The sequence below is a fragment of the Podarcis cretensis genome, assembly GCF_951804945.1.
Source record: "Podarcis cretensis genome assembly, chromosome: 10".
Taxonomy (NCBI): Eukaryota; Metazoa; Chordata; class Lepidosauria; order Squamata; family Lacertidae; genus Podarcis; species Podarcis cretensis.
Genome location: NC_137179.1, coordinates 58,784,666 through 58,801,764, shown reverse-complemented (window position 1 = coordinate 58,801,764; position 17,099 = coordinate 58,784,666). Strand labels below are relative to the sequence as shown.

At 41.2% G+C, this 17,099-nt stretch overlaps 1 protein-coding gene across 1 annotated transcript in view; it reads left to right on the top strand.

The window, feature by feature from the left end:
* Positions 1-1,105: 1,105 nt before the first annotated feature.
* Positions 1,106-17,099, top strand: part of IQUB (IQ motif and ubiquitin domain containing) — a 32,185-nt gene continuing 16,191 nt past the window's right edge. The window contains exons 1-8 of the mRNA XM_079994133.1: positions 1,106-1,341; positions 2,323-3,134; positions 4,485-4,619; positions 5,035-5,202; positions 5,303-5,478; positions 5,699-5,854; positions 7,624-7,834; positions 14,990-15,165. Coding sequence (XP_079850259.1) covers positions 1,121-1,341; positions 2,323-3,134; positions 4,485-4,619; positions 5,035-5,202; positions 5,303-5,478; positions 5,699-5,854; positions 7,624-7,834; positions 14,990-15,165 — 2,055 coding nt within the window. The 5' untranslated portion in view covers positions 1,106-1,120. The remainder of the gene's footprint in view (positions 1,342-2,322; positions 3,135-4,484; positions 4,620-5,034; positions 5,203-5,302; positions 5,479-5,698; positions 5,855-7,623; positions 7,835-14,989; positions 15,166-17,099) is intronic.

The following is a 17,099-nucleotide window of genomic DNA, read 5'->3' as shown; positions in this document are numbered from 1 at the left end:
GTTGTGCGCCCATCTCACTTAAGAGGCCAGGGGCCAGCGCTGTCCGGAGACACTTCTGGGTCACGTGGCCAGCGTGACATCGCTGCTCTGGCGAGCCAGAGCCGCACACGGAAACGCCGTTTACCTTCCCGCTGGTAAGCGGTCCCTATTTATCTACTTGCACCCGGAGGTGCTTTCGAACTGCTAGGTTGGCAGGCGCTGGGACCGAGCAGCGGGAGCGCACCCCGCCGCGGGGATTCGAACCGCCGACCTTTCGATCGGCAATTCCTAGGCGCTGAGGCTTTAACCCACAGCGCCACCTGCGTGTTTTTCACAAAATGAGGGTCATCTAGTCCAACCCTCTGAAAGGCAGGAAAAGCTCAGCAGCAAGCAAAGCAAGATTTTTGTGCGCTTGAAACTTGACACTCTGAAGAGACTTAAATTTTTGCATCACAATTCAGAAGATGTTTTTGTGCTAAAACATTTTCTTTTGTATTTGAGGAAGATAGTCAAAGGATGTGGTATAACTTATTCCCCCCCCCCCCAACATCTTAAAGTTAAAAAAGTACATAACCATATGTGCACTAAACATTGTGAGAGAATAAGAGAAACAGCGCCTGTAGAAGGGAAAGTAAAGGGGGGGGGGAAACCCCAAAACTGTATACTTTACAAAATCGTGATTGTACTTCACCAGATCTTAACCTATTACGATACGATACGATATATCTTTATATCGTAGGACAATGAAATTGAAAAACTACATAAAACTACCACAAAAATACATAAAAACTACATAAAACTACTACAAAACTACATAACAGTATTTGTAAGAATGGATTCCAAAAACCATTGAATTTGCTCATGGCAAGTCTGCGTTTATATGCAACTTGTTCATATGTTACGAGTTTGTGTAAGTCTTCAATCGTTGAAGGGAGCTGCATTTTTATTTTTCCAACTCATCAGTATTATTCTTGCACGTTAGAACAAATGGAAGAGTTTCAGGTTTTGTGCTTTTTTTCTGCAAGGCATCTGTTTTTGAAGATCAAAGTCAGCGATTCTTTTTGGGGTTGTGTGCAAGTAGTGAGCCTTGCCTAGCGCGCAAAATAACAGCCTGGCGCTGGTACAGCAGTCAAGCGTCTGCATGCCCCACTGTATGGAAAACTCCTGGCATGCGAGAGTGTGTCGCGCATGCGTCCCCTTCAGCTACACATTGATTGGCACGCTTTGTCCTTCCTCTCGCGAGAGTTGGCGGCGACGCGGTTGCTATGGATACAGCGACTCTCCGTTCCCGCTTGGAGGCGGAGCGGGTCGGGCTGATCAAGAGGCCGCTTCGTGGAACGTACGCGAGGACCTAGCGCTACGGTAAGCTCCTCCGCCTTGATTAATGGCGTCATTAATATCATTATTATTATCATTATTAACCACTCGGCGTGAGAATAACGCAGAGAAGCTGGAAGGGAGCGGGAGCTGAGGCGGAGCCGCCATGACGTGAAGGGCTGGCTGAGCGCTGTACTACACTTCCCGACATGCTGTGCGCGAGGGCTACGTTTAAAAGGCGTCATGGCGGCGGCGCAAAGCACCTCGGGAGAAGTAGGTTGGTTTTGAGCGGGTTAATTGAGCAGCGGGTTTTCCTTGTCCCCTCCCTCCGGCTCAAATAAATAATGATGGATAGCTCGTGTTGCATTCTGGGAGCTGTAGTTCCTATGCGCATCGGGCACTAAAGACGTAGTACATGTGATACCACTTGATTTAATTGATGATGATAAAAAAATATATATATATATAATTAAAAAAATAAAGGTGCTGCTTGCTGATTGCTGCTGCTCCATAAACAACATTTTTCTCCTTTATTCAGGCTTAACTTTCCAAATGCAATCATTTCTGTGTAGTCCAAATAGTTTGCATGTGACCCCTCAGAATGTACCGATGTTGATAGATGGGAGATTAATTTTAATGAGTAGATTCACTAGTTAAGAAATCTAATTTCAGTGACAAGTTTTAAAATGTAGATTTCTTACTTTTAAGTCTTTTAACATAGAAAAGTAGGAATTGAAAGTGGACAAAGAAGAAAAGCACGCTGTTTTTAGGGTCCATGGGATATGCCCTTAACTGGTCTCTAAAGTTGCATTTTGGAATGTAAAAGTAGTCGGCCCCACAACACAGCGAAATTTTATAGTTTGTGTATGCTTAGTAGGATGAGTTCCATCCACCCAGCAGTTGTGCTGTACAAAGGGCAACCAGTTATTCAAGACAAAGGACTAAATGTACTTTTTTGTTCACATTTCCCTGTAAATTATGCTTTCAGCTCATGTGAAGCTTAAAAAGGTGTACTTCTTCTTTCAGGAAAATGGCTGATCCAGAAGAAAAGGAAGGTGGCCTGGCTGAAGCAGAGGCTGAAACGCAAGTTTTAGAGGACACATCTGAAACAAACCAAGCAGAAGAAAGTGCCAAGACTATAGGAACTATACAAGAGCAGACAGGTGCAACACAGCAGAATGAAACAAACCTGCCTATGGAGCAGGAACAAGGCCCAGAATTAGCAACACGTGAATCGGGTGATGCTGAGGAACCACTACAGGAGCTGACAGCTACTGAGGAACCAGCCGCTACCGAGGAACCGGCTGCCATGGTGGAAGTAGCCACTGCTGAGGAACCAGCTGCCACTGAGGAACTAGCCGCTGCTACGGTACCAGCTGCCACTGAGGAACTAGCCACTGCGGAGGAATTAGTGGAAGGGCCAAGCATTGCTGGGGAACAGGACCAGAATCTTCCTGCAGCTGAGGAATCTGGCGCTGCTGCAGAAGGGGTTCAGGAGCCAGCTACTGCAGACAGACTGAGACAGGGTTTGGATGTGATAGAAAAAGAAGAGGAAGCTCATCCAAAATCCCAGGATGTGGTCCCAGGGTTTCAGGAAGCTATTCTAGAGGTCCAAGATCTTGGTGTCAAAATCGAACCACCTATAGTTGACACAGATGCATCTAATATCACAGTTGTTGCTGCTGCTGATGCTGCTTCTGTTGGTGCTGCTGAAAGTTTTTCTGAAAGGGCGGCTGATTTTGCAGCACATATGCATGCTGCAAGTGCTTTGTTAACAGAAGCGTTAGCATCTGAAAGAGAAGAGTTTGAAGCAAGTACCGAAGAAGCTACTGTAACAGGTGGGCAGTTGTCAGATACCATATATTGCTTCTGCCTTTACGACTAAGAACCTGTTACTGATTGCATGATGTTAATAATGTTGATGACTGAAATGCGTCACTTTCTTAGGTCCACTAAAATCACTTCCAGCTAGTGGCTCCTTAGTAATAATAAAAATTATTTTTATTAATAATAATTTATTACTTCTACCCCGCCCATCTAGCCAGGCCTCCCCAGCCACTCTGGGCGGCTTCCAACAGGATATTAAAAACACCGTAAAACATCAAACATTAAAAACTTACCTAAACAGGGATGCCTTCAGATGTCTTCTAAAAGTCAGAGAGTTGTTTATTTCCTTGACATCTGGTGGGAGAGCATTCCACAGGGCAGGCGCCACAGCCTGGTTCCCTGTAACCTCACTTCTCGCAGTGAGGGAACTGCCAGAAGGCCCTTGGCACTGGACCTCAGTTTATATGCTTCTATCCCACAAATTGGGCCCAATGCAGTGTACAAGGAGGATAGTAAAATAAATCAGCAAATAAATCTAAAAACAAAAACTAAACATTGTATAGCAACCACTAATTTACAGAAAAGTTACAAGAAAAAAAATGCTGAAAGCTGCATGGAAGAGTCATGTCTTGCAAAATCACTGCGATGCAGTTTGCTGAAGCTATAGAGTAGGAGAATGAATGCTACCATTTGGGTCCCTTAACTCAAAAGGGTCAATTTCAGGAGCTTGCCAAGCCTCCATGGGTTTGGCAGCAAATACTTACATGGTGACCTCAACCCAGTTAGGCTCATTCCTAAATGTGGCTTTTGATATTCAGTAAGCATGCTTAGAATTGCACTGGCAGATTTGTATGTGGGAGAAATAATTATTTTTTGTATACATGTACTCCAGCATTTGTACAAAAGCTGTCCATATGAGCAAAAGCTACCCAACTGATTTCAGTGGGCTGGGTCCCCCACACCCCGTGCAAGTGGAATTAATTTTGTTCATATCTAGAGACACCACTCTGGGTAGAAGGTATATATTGCTGGTGTGTGCATAGAGTAAATTGTTGTTGCTTCTAATCATTATAACAGCTAAAGGATTATACATCATTGTCTCTTTTCTGTATGTTTTTATTTTAAATGGTGTCTTATTCTATAATAGCAGATCTTGAAATAATTACATTTAAAAGAAGTAGATTATAACATGTCACATAATCTGTTACAGTAAAAAAAAAAAAAAAATCTACCAAGGCCAGAAGAGAAGGAAAGATAAATTCAGCAGTAACTTGACTTAATTCATCTAACTAAACAGTACAGTTTTTAGAATCTGCTGTTGATGAAATACAATAACAGATGCTTTGTTTTTGTTTTTTCAGTTCGATTCATGCTACATCCTGCTATCCAGGTTTTCACTAAGTCTTTTAACATTAACCAAACCGTGGAGCAAATGAAGAAGTACTTCGCAGGACGCTTAAAAATACCACTGGATATTTTACAAATTATGTTGCTAGGTATGTATAAACCACTAGTGAGAATTAGAGTGAGTATTGATCAAGATTTGCTTATGAACAACAGCAACAGAAAAGTTGTAATTTGCTAGAGAGAGTTCGTATTTTGCTGTTGTCCTATTTAGTTTTCAATTTTTGTTTGGTCTATGTTAATTTGTCTTGATGTTAATTTGAGTCATTCTCATAAAGATAAGTAGTTCCTTTGTTAAACTCTTGCTTCATAATAGACGAATTAGATAGAAGATGGATGTGGAGAAAAGAGCTTTGATTGGGATATCAGTTGGGACAGCATTGCTACAGGCTTTCCCTGAGTTTGGTTGGATTTCCAAAACCATCCTTAATTTTTTTTTTTCTAAAAAAAGAAAATGTTGATCTTTTTATTTGATGTGAAATATTAATAATCAATATTTACTTTTAGGGCGAATAACTGACAATAGTGAAACACTATGGAATCTTGATGCTAAACCTTATGGGACCATACAAGTTGATATGTTCTCCCTTGATGAAGAAAACTTTCCCCTTAAAGCATCTAAACTCCTAGAGGAATACTACATGCCTGATGTTATAACTTTTAAAGTGCAAACAGGTAGGCAGCAATGTTGAAACATGCACTCTAGCTCATTCTGGTCAGATATTATTCTGTAACATTCTCTGTATAATTTAATAATACTGTTTAATCTGAACAGATGCAGAAACATTTAAGGAAATAAACGTGTCAATTAAAAGGCCAAATTTTCAGAAACCGTTTTTGGGTGGATATAGACATAAAGAAACAGGCACAGAATATCATAATGCAGGATCACAGACAGACCCCAAAAAACGTCCAGACAAAGGCTATGAAGAGTTCTGTAGGTCAACACAGGTATGTTTGCCAGAGTACAAAATAAAGCACTAATATGAAAATAATCGTATAAAGTAATTGGAAAGCTAAGTAGCTTCTAACAAATTAGAATCCTATAATTATATGAGTTATTTCTTCATCCATTTGTGAATGTGCTTTGTAATCATTTTAATTTGTCCAATGTTTCTAGGACAGCCTCTCTTTATTATGTGATCATTAAAATGAATAATTTTTTTTCTAGACAGTTGTTGAGAGGAAAAAGCTGCAAAATACAAGAAATTCAACTTCCACTCAGATGACCAAAATTGGTGTCTATGTGTCAAATGTCACTGACAGATTGATAGAACCAAAAGGGTATGTGACAGCTGATGAATACCATGCACGAAGACTTCAGGCAGTAAGTACTTAGTCCATTGAATTATCACCTTTAACCCAGCAGATTAAAAGACCCTGCAATCCTATACCCACTTACCTGGAGAGAAGTCCTATTGATAGACACCTATAACATTAAACTGCAAATCACAAATGTGATAAGTGAAATTTACATTTAAAGGAGACTCACATTCATCTTAATACATTACGAGTCACACACAGTGCTTCAAGTGGAGTTCCACTCACACAACAGGACTTTCTCTTCATCTCCTTCCTTGCACAAATCTTCTTTGGAGGGTCCCCCTGGCCTGTGGAGCAGATTTTCAGGGTGCGTAAGGAGCTTGCACCAGTCAGGAGTGGAAGGGGAAATTGGTTATGCAAGTGGAAGTCTGCTCCGTGAACAGAAAAGCAGCACTGGATCCAAATTTATAATCTTTCTTCACAATACCCTGGTATGGAGAAGGCACATAACTGTTTGTTTCTTTTTTGAAATGCATATTTAGTATAAATAGTATCTGAAGCCATTCTTCACTAGCTTTGGATTTGATAGTCAAACAACAGAATAGTGTGTGTCTCGGAAGTGAATTCTTATAAAGACAAGTCCGTAGCTGGCAACTTTCTCCTTTTCTGGTGAGGAATCCTATTCGGAATAAGGGAATTTCCCTTAAAAAAAGGGAAATGTTGACAGCTATGCAAGTATATGATAAAGGCTTGTTTAAGCCAAGTGTTAATTCTGTAAATTGTCAAAAGTTTAAAAATGAAGAAAGCTTGCTCATTTCTCCCCACTTCAGTGATTCTTAAATTGTGGTCTGTAAATCACCACTAGACCTTCCAGAAGACCACAGCAATCAGAATAAAACAATCTATGACTTTTCCCGGGCAAATAATGATGCATATGAAATGAAAACCCACCTTTTTCTTTTCATATTTATCATATTTTGCGCTCTGATATGGTTGTGTTGAATATGTGGGATTTGTCCACGATCTGTGTCGCTGAGATTTGTCTGTCAAGTCGCTATCGCTCAGGGCCTCTTCTTACATTGCAGTCATTAGCCTCAGTAACAAGGAACAAACCCAAATCAACAATGCATATATGGACTTCCCAGCAAGTCCCCCATCCCTCCCTCTCACTCCGCACATTCATTATTTTAGTTAGCGTTCACTGTATAGCTCAGGGATGAGGAATCTGTGACACTCCAGATGTTGCTGAACTACAGTTTCCATCATCCCAGACCACTAGGCCACTTTTGCTGGGCCTGATGGGAATTGGAGTCCAACAACTTCTAGAATGCCACAGGTTCCTCAGCTCTGTTAGAGCTGCATTAGATTGCAGAAACCATCTGTTCTAAATCTAGAAGCATTCTAAGTGGCCTCTATACTTGAATTGCTTCCACCTTAAATTGTGGAACAAACAAATCAGAATAATGCAACAAACTGTAAGAGCTGCTCAACTGTTCTGAAAGGGATCTCTGCTGAACACAGTGGAGCTTGTGTTTAAACATGTTTAGCATTAGTTTCTAAGGGTATGTCTGCCGTTGCATTTCAAAGCTTAATTTCTGCCCATAGTCACAATTTAAACAACCATGTATGCATTACACATTTTAAAGTACTCTTTATAATAAGGGTCAATTCATCTATTGCTTCATTTAAAGATGTGACATTCTGGTTTGTAAATTACTTACTAAGAAAGCTAGTGAATTTGAAACGTATTTTTCTCGTAATTGCCAAAACATATAACAGATGCAGCAGAATATTGCTTTTTTCTTTCCTGCTATCTCCTATTCCTGTCTACAGGTAATTGTGATACAAACATATTTCCGGCGATGGCTAGCTAAGACTTTAGTAAATAAACTAAAAGAAGAATTGCGTTTGAGACTGGAATGGGAAGAACAAGAAGAACTAAGGAGGCAGAGAGAGAGGGAAGAAAAACTGCTAAGGGAGTATAATCGAAGGCTGAATCCTAGAACAAAGGATGATTTTGAATTACTCTATCATGCTTTAGAATGTAAGAGATGGTGTGTTTTTTGTTTTTGCATTTAAGAGATGCATATTTTTGGAAATTCTGAAATTTGCTTGGTCGACACCGGATATAACCATTGGAATTTTTTCTGGGAGGTTTTACACCAAACCACACTGGCTGTCATGAAATCACTGTTGAAATGGGATAGCTCATGCAGTTTTTCAATAAAACCATTCCAAAAGTCCGTTCAACTTCCAAAATGTTTGGAAACTAAAATGCATCCCTGTCGGATGTTTGGCTTCCAAAAGAATGTTCGAAAACCAGAACACTCACTGCTGGGTTCGGGATCCATGGTACGACTGTACAATCAAACTTCAGCTCCCAAACGCCTCCGTTTTGGAATGTTTCGGCTCCCAAATACCAAAAACCCAGAAGGAAATGCTTCGGTTTTCAAACATTTCAGATGCCGAATGGGCTTCTGGAACGGATTACATTCGACAACCGAGGTTTGACTGTAAAGTGTTTTTTCTTTGCCAGTGTAGCTGAGTCCAATGTTAACTAATGAAATGAACTCAAGACACTCATTGGCTGCATAGACATCAGGTTTCATGTAAATTGTGGGCTGGTTTCCAGGAGTCAGAGTTTGTTTGCTGCTGAAGATGGAGTGTGTCTTTAATTCCCGTGTGAACTGAGCTAGGCTGTCATGTTGCAGAAGCTCGTGGAATGCATGCTCACTTTGTTCTAGGAAAACACCTTGCCTGAAGAAGTTGAGCGTAAGCCTTGATTGACGCATATGCTGCTTCTGGCTTTAGATGGAACAGCTTCAGATTGTGTTGCCTCATATCGCTGCCTTGTTTGCCAATAGTGTAGTCCTGCCCTGTTGTTTGTTTCTATTTCTGTTTGTTGTTGACTGGTTGCTTCTCTGCAGTGGATGCTTTTCATTTTCATATGGGAGCTTAGTGATTCTCGGAAGCGTTGTTTAACTTGCTAGTAGAACTGCTTTCACATTCTTCCACTGTTGCACTGAATTGCTGAGACAGCGATCCACTGAGTTTACTGTCCTTCAGAGGTTTGCGAAGGGCATGCCTATTGATTACAGTGATGGGAGCTTTTTACTTAGGTGACACGGTGCAGCTTGCGAAATGTATGGTTTGATTTCATACCAAAAATGAGTTGTTCTATTAAAAACAAGAAAGGCATTAAATAATACTACAGTGGCACCTCGGGTTAAGTACTTAATTCGTTCTGGAGGTCCGTTTTTAACCTGAAACTGTTCTTAACCTGAAGCACCACTTTAGCTAATGGGGCCTCCTGCTGCTGCCACACCCCCGGAGCACGATTTCTGTTCTCATCTTGAAGCAAAGTTCTTAACCTGAAGCACTATTTCTGGGTTAGCGGAGTCTGTAATCTGAAGCGTATGTAACCTGAAGCCTATGTAACCCGAGGTACCACTGTACATGGTTAACAAGGGGTTGTCCTACGCAGAGTAGACCCATTAAAGTTAATGCACCTAAGTTAGTAATATTTATTAATTTGAATAGGTCTTCTCTTGAGTAGGACTAGTGTTGGATACAACCCAAGATGTCCTGCGGCTTCCTCAACCTTTCTGAAGCTGGTGCTGTGTTTGAAAGATTTCCTTCCCATCTCTATGCTTGAGAGAAGGTTGGAGGAAATCTTACTCAGCTCACACTTTACCTTTCCAAGCTAAGAGCTGGAGCACAGGGAGAGATGAAGTCCTGTAGCCATACTGGACCAATGCTGAGGCAATGGTGGACACAAATGTTGAGTGGCTACCAGAGCTACCTAGAATGTGTGTCACTCTGATTATTATTCCTGTCTTGTGGACCAGAGGTTGAGGACAGAAAGTTGCAGAAGGGCATTAGCTCAGTGGAAGACCGCATTTGTATAAGGGAGGTCGCAAGTTCCATCCCCATCATTTCCAGGACCAGGAAACTCACCAAATCCTCATGAATAATACTGAGCTGAATGGGCCAATTGCTTGACTCTGAAAAAGGCAGCTTCCTATGTTGGTTTAAAAGTACCTAATTTCATGGCAGAGGTAAAATTCAGACAAATGATTTATGGCTTACACAGCCACTATGCTACGCCAGTTCTCAAAACAAGTGAAAACTGGTTTGCATATAGAGCTGCAAATTAAACCAGCTCCAAGAAATCTGTTTTGAAAAATCATTTTCCGGAAGCAGGGAACAGTTTCTTTTCTTTGCATTGGCTGCCCCTTCGTGGGTCCTTGAAAGCTGTGTAGACTTTGCTGCATTGATTTGAACAGCGGCGGCAGCTAACCAAATAAAAAAGAATAAAGCTGAAATATTCAGTGATAAAAACATGATCTTGATAGTCCTCTCCTCTGTGCTGTTTTTTAATATCCTGGATGTTTTCTTCCTCACATTCAGTTGAGATACACTAATGGTTGTTACTCATTAGAATGAAAATGTTTGAGGGAATATTCTATAACAGTTTTTGAATTAGTATTTTCCCTGAGCTTTTCAGAAATATGTAGAGAGCACAAACTTGATGATCTGGTGCTGTGATCCAGAGGACGTTGCGTTCAACTGGTACATTTGTTCACATTTTGGCTTTGTCATGGATTCACTTGGGCGGTCTTGGAAAAATTGCTTATTCCTCTTGGTTCCTCATCTGTTAAATGGGAGTAATAACCTACTTCACAGGGCTCAGTGAAGACAAATAAGAAAAGGATTTATCGGGAACTTTGCACAGGTTACGTGCCATGTACCTTGTAAAGCAATATCTAAAGAAAAAAATGCCTAACTAGAGGCTTCCTCATAGGTTTTCTTGTAATAGGGCTTTGCCACCACGCACTGACTTCTGCCTTCGTGTATCCCTCAACCACCGTGCAGTGTGTCAAAAGCTGGATTCAGTGCATTGAAGCAGAAGAACATGGCAAGTCTGCTGCCCACTGAGAGTAAGTGGCCATTACAACAGAGCCACTAATACACTATTTAACAGCGAGAATCTACCTATATCAGGGGTCAGCAAACTTTTTCTGCAGGGGGCCGGTCCACTGACTCTCAGACCTTGTCAGGGGCTGGACTATATTTTGGAAAAAAGAAGAAGAACGAATTCCTATGCCCCACAAATAACCCAGAGATGCATTTTAAATAAAAGCACACATTCTGCTCATGTAAAAACACAAATAACCCAGAGATGCATGTTAAATAAAAGGACACTTTCCACTCATGTAAAAACACTCTGATTCCCGGACTGTCCGCTGGCTGGATTTAGAAGGCGATTGGGCTGGATCCGGCCTTAGTTTGCCTACCCATGACCTATATCATTGGAAAGATAACTAATGGTGATAGCAGTGACTTAAGGTCAAAGTAGACCTTGCATGGGAGTTCCATAATTGGAGCTCTTCAAATCTTTTTCAAAAAGCAACCGCAGGTGAGATGTGTGATTTTTGTCTAGCCAATGGAGATGGGGGAAGGGAATGATCCCCCAATGCAAATCACCCCCCTGAAGCAGTTACTGTCCCCTAAGGAGAAAACATTTGTAGATGCCTGTTTGATTTTTTCCCCTCCATGCTAATAGCAGCTTCAGCTGGGCAGGGGATTTGCCTGGGAGAATACGTGCTCCATGACCCCATCTAAATCACTTCCATTCCTTCCAGTAAATAAGGCATCAGTCATTCTAACCATGACAACGGTTGTGAATAACTGGGCAGATGTAGTAACCCACATAGGTAAGCCGTAAGGATCGCTATATAAAAATATAAATGACTTGATGGAGATGTTTATCTAATTTGCAGATGACTTTGTCTGCAAATTGACAGCACTAGGCGAAAACTGACAAAATAAATTTCAACAGAGATAAGTATAAAGTTCTGCATTTAGGTGGGAAGGATCAGAAGCACCTGGCATTGGTACATGTGAAAAGGACCTTAGGGCCTTAGCAGCTCACAAGCTAAACAAGAGTCAGTAGTTCAGTGCAGCAGCTAAAGAGGCCACTGGATTTCTAGACTGTGTGAACAGAAGTATAATGCTCAGATTGAGAAAAATAATTGTACCACTCTGTTCTGCTTTGGTCAGATATCACACAAAGTACTGTGTGCAGTTCTGGGAACAAGAGTTTGCAGAGGATATCAACAAACTAGAACATGTCCAGAGATGGGCAACAGAAAACCAGAAATGGTGATGGGCCTGAAGACCAAGTCCTATGACGAAAGATTAAATGTGTTGGGCATGTCTAGCCTGGAGAAGAGATAGCTATTAGGGCAATCTAGCCAGCTTCAAATATGAAAAGGGCTGTTATATAGAAAATGGAGCAGATTTGTTTTCTTCTGCTACATGGGGAAGGGCTCTGTTGCTTCAAATTACAAGAAAAAGCACAGGGGCTTAATGTAAGGAAGAGGTTACTGACAATATGAGTGGAACAGACCATGGCCTTAGAAGGTGGTGGATTCTCCTTCATTAGGGTTTTTTATACAGAGCGTAGTAGATTTCCTGAATCATCAGGAAGTTGGATTACATGACCTTTGAGATCCCTTCAAATTCTGTAATGCTATGATATAAAGAAGTCACTGAACTAGATCCATAAGGCTTCTCAAGCATTTACAGAACAAAGTAAAAGATCCTGTAATTTAAAAAAGAAAGGCTAGTGAGTTTTATACACCAATAACCACATTATATGGATTATGTGTGTTGTAACGTAATTAGGGATGCGGGTGGCGCTGTGGGTAAAACCTCAGTGCCTAGGACTTGCTGATCGTATGGTCGGTGGTTCGAATCCCCGTGGCGGGGTGAGCTCCCGTCTTTCGGTCCCAGCTCCTGCCCACCTAGCAGTTCGAAAGCACCCTTAAGTGCAAGTAGATAAATAGGTACCGCTTTATAGCGGGAAGGTAAACGGCGTTTCCATGTGCTGCGCTGGTGCTGGCTCGCCAGCTGCAGCTTCGTCACGCTGGCCACGTGGCCCGGAAGTGTCTTCGGACGGCGCCGGCTCACGGCCTCTTGAGCGAGATGAGCACGCAACCCTAGAGTCGGACACGACTGGCCCGTACGGGCAGGGGTACCTTTACCTTTACCTTTTAACGTAATTAGCATCAAGGCTACTTGGTTGTAAATGGTTCTGAATGGTCCGTGGTAAATCAAGAGCCTTCTGCTCAAAGTGAAAATCAGAGGAACACTGTAAACCCAGTACACTTCAGCACCCCATTTAAAGACTTTCCCCCAAAGAGACAGAAATAAAAGATGCATGCTTAGTATTCCTATCAACATGGCAGTAGCTTTACATTTCTGGTCACATCCTGAAAGAGTAAGTTGAGGGTAATGAATACTGAACTTTTGGATAACCCACATGCCTATAAGACTGATGGAGAGCTTTCTTTATTGCTTCAAGATGGAAGAAATATGATCTTCCCACTTGCCCTGCCTTATTGTTAGAATTCCTTCTTCGGGGATCAACTATAACTATTAGCCTGTGAAAATACAAAATGAAGGGAGAGAGGAAAGTTCATCTCCTTCATTTTGTATTATAATAAAATAGCTATAGCTGATCTGAAGAAGAGCAATACTCGAGAAACATTGGGATCACCATACTTTATTCCATATTCTTTTAGGTGCATGCATATACGGTATATATATATATTTGTTATTCACCTATGTGAATTTCCATATTTTCTTCTTTTTATCTTGTTATGCTGATTGGGGAGGGGGGAAAAGGGCTCCAATAAATCTCTCAAGCACTTGTAGCACCGGGAGGCTCACTGATTTCAATTTGGATAGCTATGCATATAGCTGTCTATATAGGTACCAAAATTAGTTCTTGTTGCTAGAGCAGAACTGTACTGCCAGGAGTAAAATACAATCTAGTCTTCTGATCCCAAAAAAAATTCTGTTTCACCTGAGTAGCTTGAATTTAGCTAGAGTTTATCATACAGATCACAGCATTGCAGAACTGAGACTATTACATTCTTGTTCCTACTTTAGGAGCTATTAAAAATATGCACATCCCGTGTTTCTGTCTCCCACTGCTGCAGTTTCTTATGTAGAATAATAACATCTTCGGTTCCTAAGGAGATTATTAACCTTGGCACAGAAGCCTAATTGGATAATTTATGGTTTTGCTTGAAAATACTATTATATAGTAATAGCAGGCATTGGAATGTTGTATAGGATGGCGTTCAACAGATGCAGGTTTTTAGTTACTGAATGCCCATATTATTTTAACAATACAGTATTTATAAATTTCAGCTTACTCACTTGATGTATTTTAAATAGCTGTTTGTGTAATATATTCAGCGAGTGGCAGTCAATATGCCAGTATGCAATGATACAAGATGTAATCTGCTTAATTCTTACGTTGAGTAGGAACCTTGAAAAACGTCAGGGGGTTTTGTCTGTTTTTGTTGAATAAATGTGCGTACGTACATCAGACCTTCTCTTCTTGCATTTCAGTGCCAAAGTGACAATTGGAGAACTCTCTCCCAAAAGAAATTCTGAAATGGCAAAGGACAACTGCTCTCTAGATCTTAGCATGGGTATATCACACAACTTGTACTGGCAGTGACTGAGACATTGGACTTCACTTGTGGTGTATTTCCACTGCCATATCCTATACTGGGGCATGAGACCCACAGGTGAAAGAACTACAGGAATTAGTGTGCTTCATAAGCACACACAAACCCTGTAGCAAGCTTTGTGCAGATGCCCTTTTTGCATAGTTTCTCCATCCCTGCTGATCTCTAGTACAGTGGTACCTTGGTTTTCGAACAGAATGTGTTCCAGGAGTTCGTTCGACTCCCGGAACCATTCAAAAACCAAAGTGCGGCTGTGGAAGCCGCGCTGGCTGTTTGGCTTCCGAAAATCGTTCGAAAACTGGAACACTCACTTCCGGGTTTCAATCGTTCGGGAGCCAATTTGTTCAGGAGGCAAGGCATTCGGCTTCCAAGGTACCACTGTACTGTATGTTAAAGACAGAAGCAAGGTGGGCACAAATGCATAGGTACAAAACACCAGCTGGTATTGGAGAGTTGCAGGAAAACAGCACACTAAGGCATGCTACCTATGCTCCTAAAAACAGAGTACCAAAATAACAAAGCACAATCCCCTTTCACCGCTGACTTAAGCACCTGGCTGGCACATTTCCTATTCATAGCGTGTGAAGGCCAAATCAAGAAAACAAGAGTTGAAAAAAAAAATCAATAATACTGTCTTTTTGTTGATGTAGTATGGAGGCAAGAGGAGCTTGAGAATATCAACAGCACTCTCACTGGAGCCGAACGGAAGGCAGCTCTCTGTGGACTGTTAGAAAAAGAGGCCCAGCTGATTGCTACCATCGGGAGACACAAAATAAACGCATATGAAGAGAACACGCACCAAGCAATCCTGTCCTTCTTGGAAAAGGTCAGTGAGATAATTTCTGTCTGAACACTGAACGCACCCAAAGTTCAAAAACCTGAATTAACATTTACAAAGTAGCAGCAGGCTGAAGAAAAGCACAGTAATTAACTTGACCAGTTGAAGATATGATTTGTGGGCTTCATGCATGTCTGGCAGTAAAATTGGCTCATTAGGTACAGTTATTAAAAGCCTTTTTATATACGCCTATAAAACTTGATGAGTGCTTCTTTTCACCTAAGCACAGAAAAACCACCACTTACATCTTAATTTACTTAATTGTGCCGTCTCATTGGAGATGATGAGTACCGTGCCCTGTGCAACCCTCAATTAATGCTACATTAGAGGCACAAGGAACTCAGTGTATTACGGTAGTCTCATTCATACTTCCCTGAATGTACATTCTAAGAAGATTTGCATGGATGGGCCATTCTTAGAGTCTTGAAGGATCCAGCAGTTCGATGCCATCACAGGGAGATATGTGGTATTCCAGATTTTGTGAAGAGTAGCTATTAAGAGTGGTTGTTTGGGGTTTTTTGAAAGACTTGAAATCTGTTGAGTGATGCCAGGTCCTCCCTCATTAATTATGGTCACAATCTTGCTCTCTCATATGGACGGAAGAGTAGAGTGGCACCTTATGCCAAGTCCGTCTGTCTTCTGATGATGCTCCCATGCAGGGTGTATGGCTGTGCTGGGCACAGCAACATGCCAGGCAATTGATGGCATAGCCTTCCTAGGCCTCACTTTTTAAGCATCCCGTTATGTTTACTTACCCACCACCAGATGTCACTAGTGGCCACTATAGTAGAAATAAATGTGGAGGTTTTGAAATTTCAATATGTACAGCAACACTTCATTTCTCGCCTTTAATGTCAGGTATAGGTGAAGGTATGATGGCTTAGGAAATGCCTTTTGAAGGAAAATGGATATTAAAGAGCAATGTGAAGGAGTGGAGCACTAGAGTAAAGAATAATAACAATTCAGCCACCATTCAGCTGTTGTGTTGTTGTTGTTGTTGTTCCAAACTCCACTGGAATTGCATGTGGTGAAAAGCAGATTTTCAATTGGGACGGATTATCATGGAGGCTCTGAATGAACTAGTGCCTCCATGTACTGAAATTTGTACAGTTTCTGCTGCTCAAAAAAGGGCTGCATGTACAGTCACACAAATCATGGTAGGCATATATACAGTCCCTACGTTTTAGTGGTGATTCATGATTCTGGCATTTCCACACGTTCCTAGCTGATGGCCCAGCCTGCTTCTAGGAGATTAGGGATGAACCAACTACTTAACAAGACTTCAAGGCTGGCAACTGGACATTTAATATAGAAGTGAATTCAGTGAGATATTTCATAGAGATAAGAGAAGCAGAAAAAGGAAGTAGCTTTTGGAAATGAAGACTAGTAAGAAGGGGGAGGGATTGGCAGCTACTTGGTTTGGAAAAAAGAGCAAAATGACCCTAATTGTGCAAGCCCTAGACAAATAAGAGGTAAATGGCTCTACTGCTTGGTACTGTAGTATTCTTGGCTTAAGCATGGGAATTACTTCCCTGATAGTGGTTTTGAATTTTTGTTGATCTTCTCCTTCTTGAAAAAAGCCACTTGATTTGGAATGATGCTTTTTGATAACCATTTTCAGTTTCAATGCAGAAATAAAATTTGCTGAAAAGAATTCTGACCTCCCCACCTCCTTGAATCAAATGTCCCCTCTGACCATGACTTAGGCTTTAGGCACCAAAGAGACTTCGTTGACAAATTGTTCCATTGTGGTCTTTAAGACCAACTGAAGTCACCAATTTGGATCAAATGTGTTGAATAGATATGGTGCATGCATGATGTAGACATTAAGGCCAACATCACAATTTACAAATTTATTTATTTATTTTATATCCACCCTATCTCCAAATAGTAGGAATGTAGCTACATGTGAAGGGATTTAA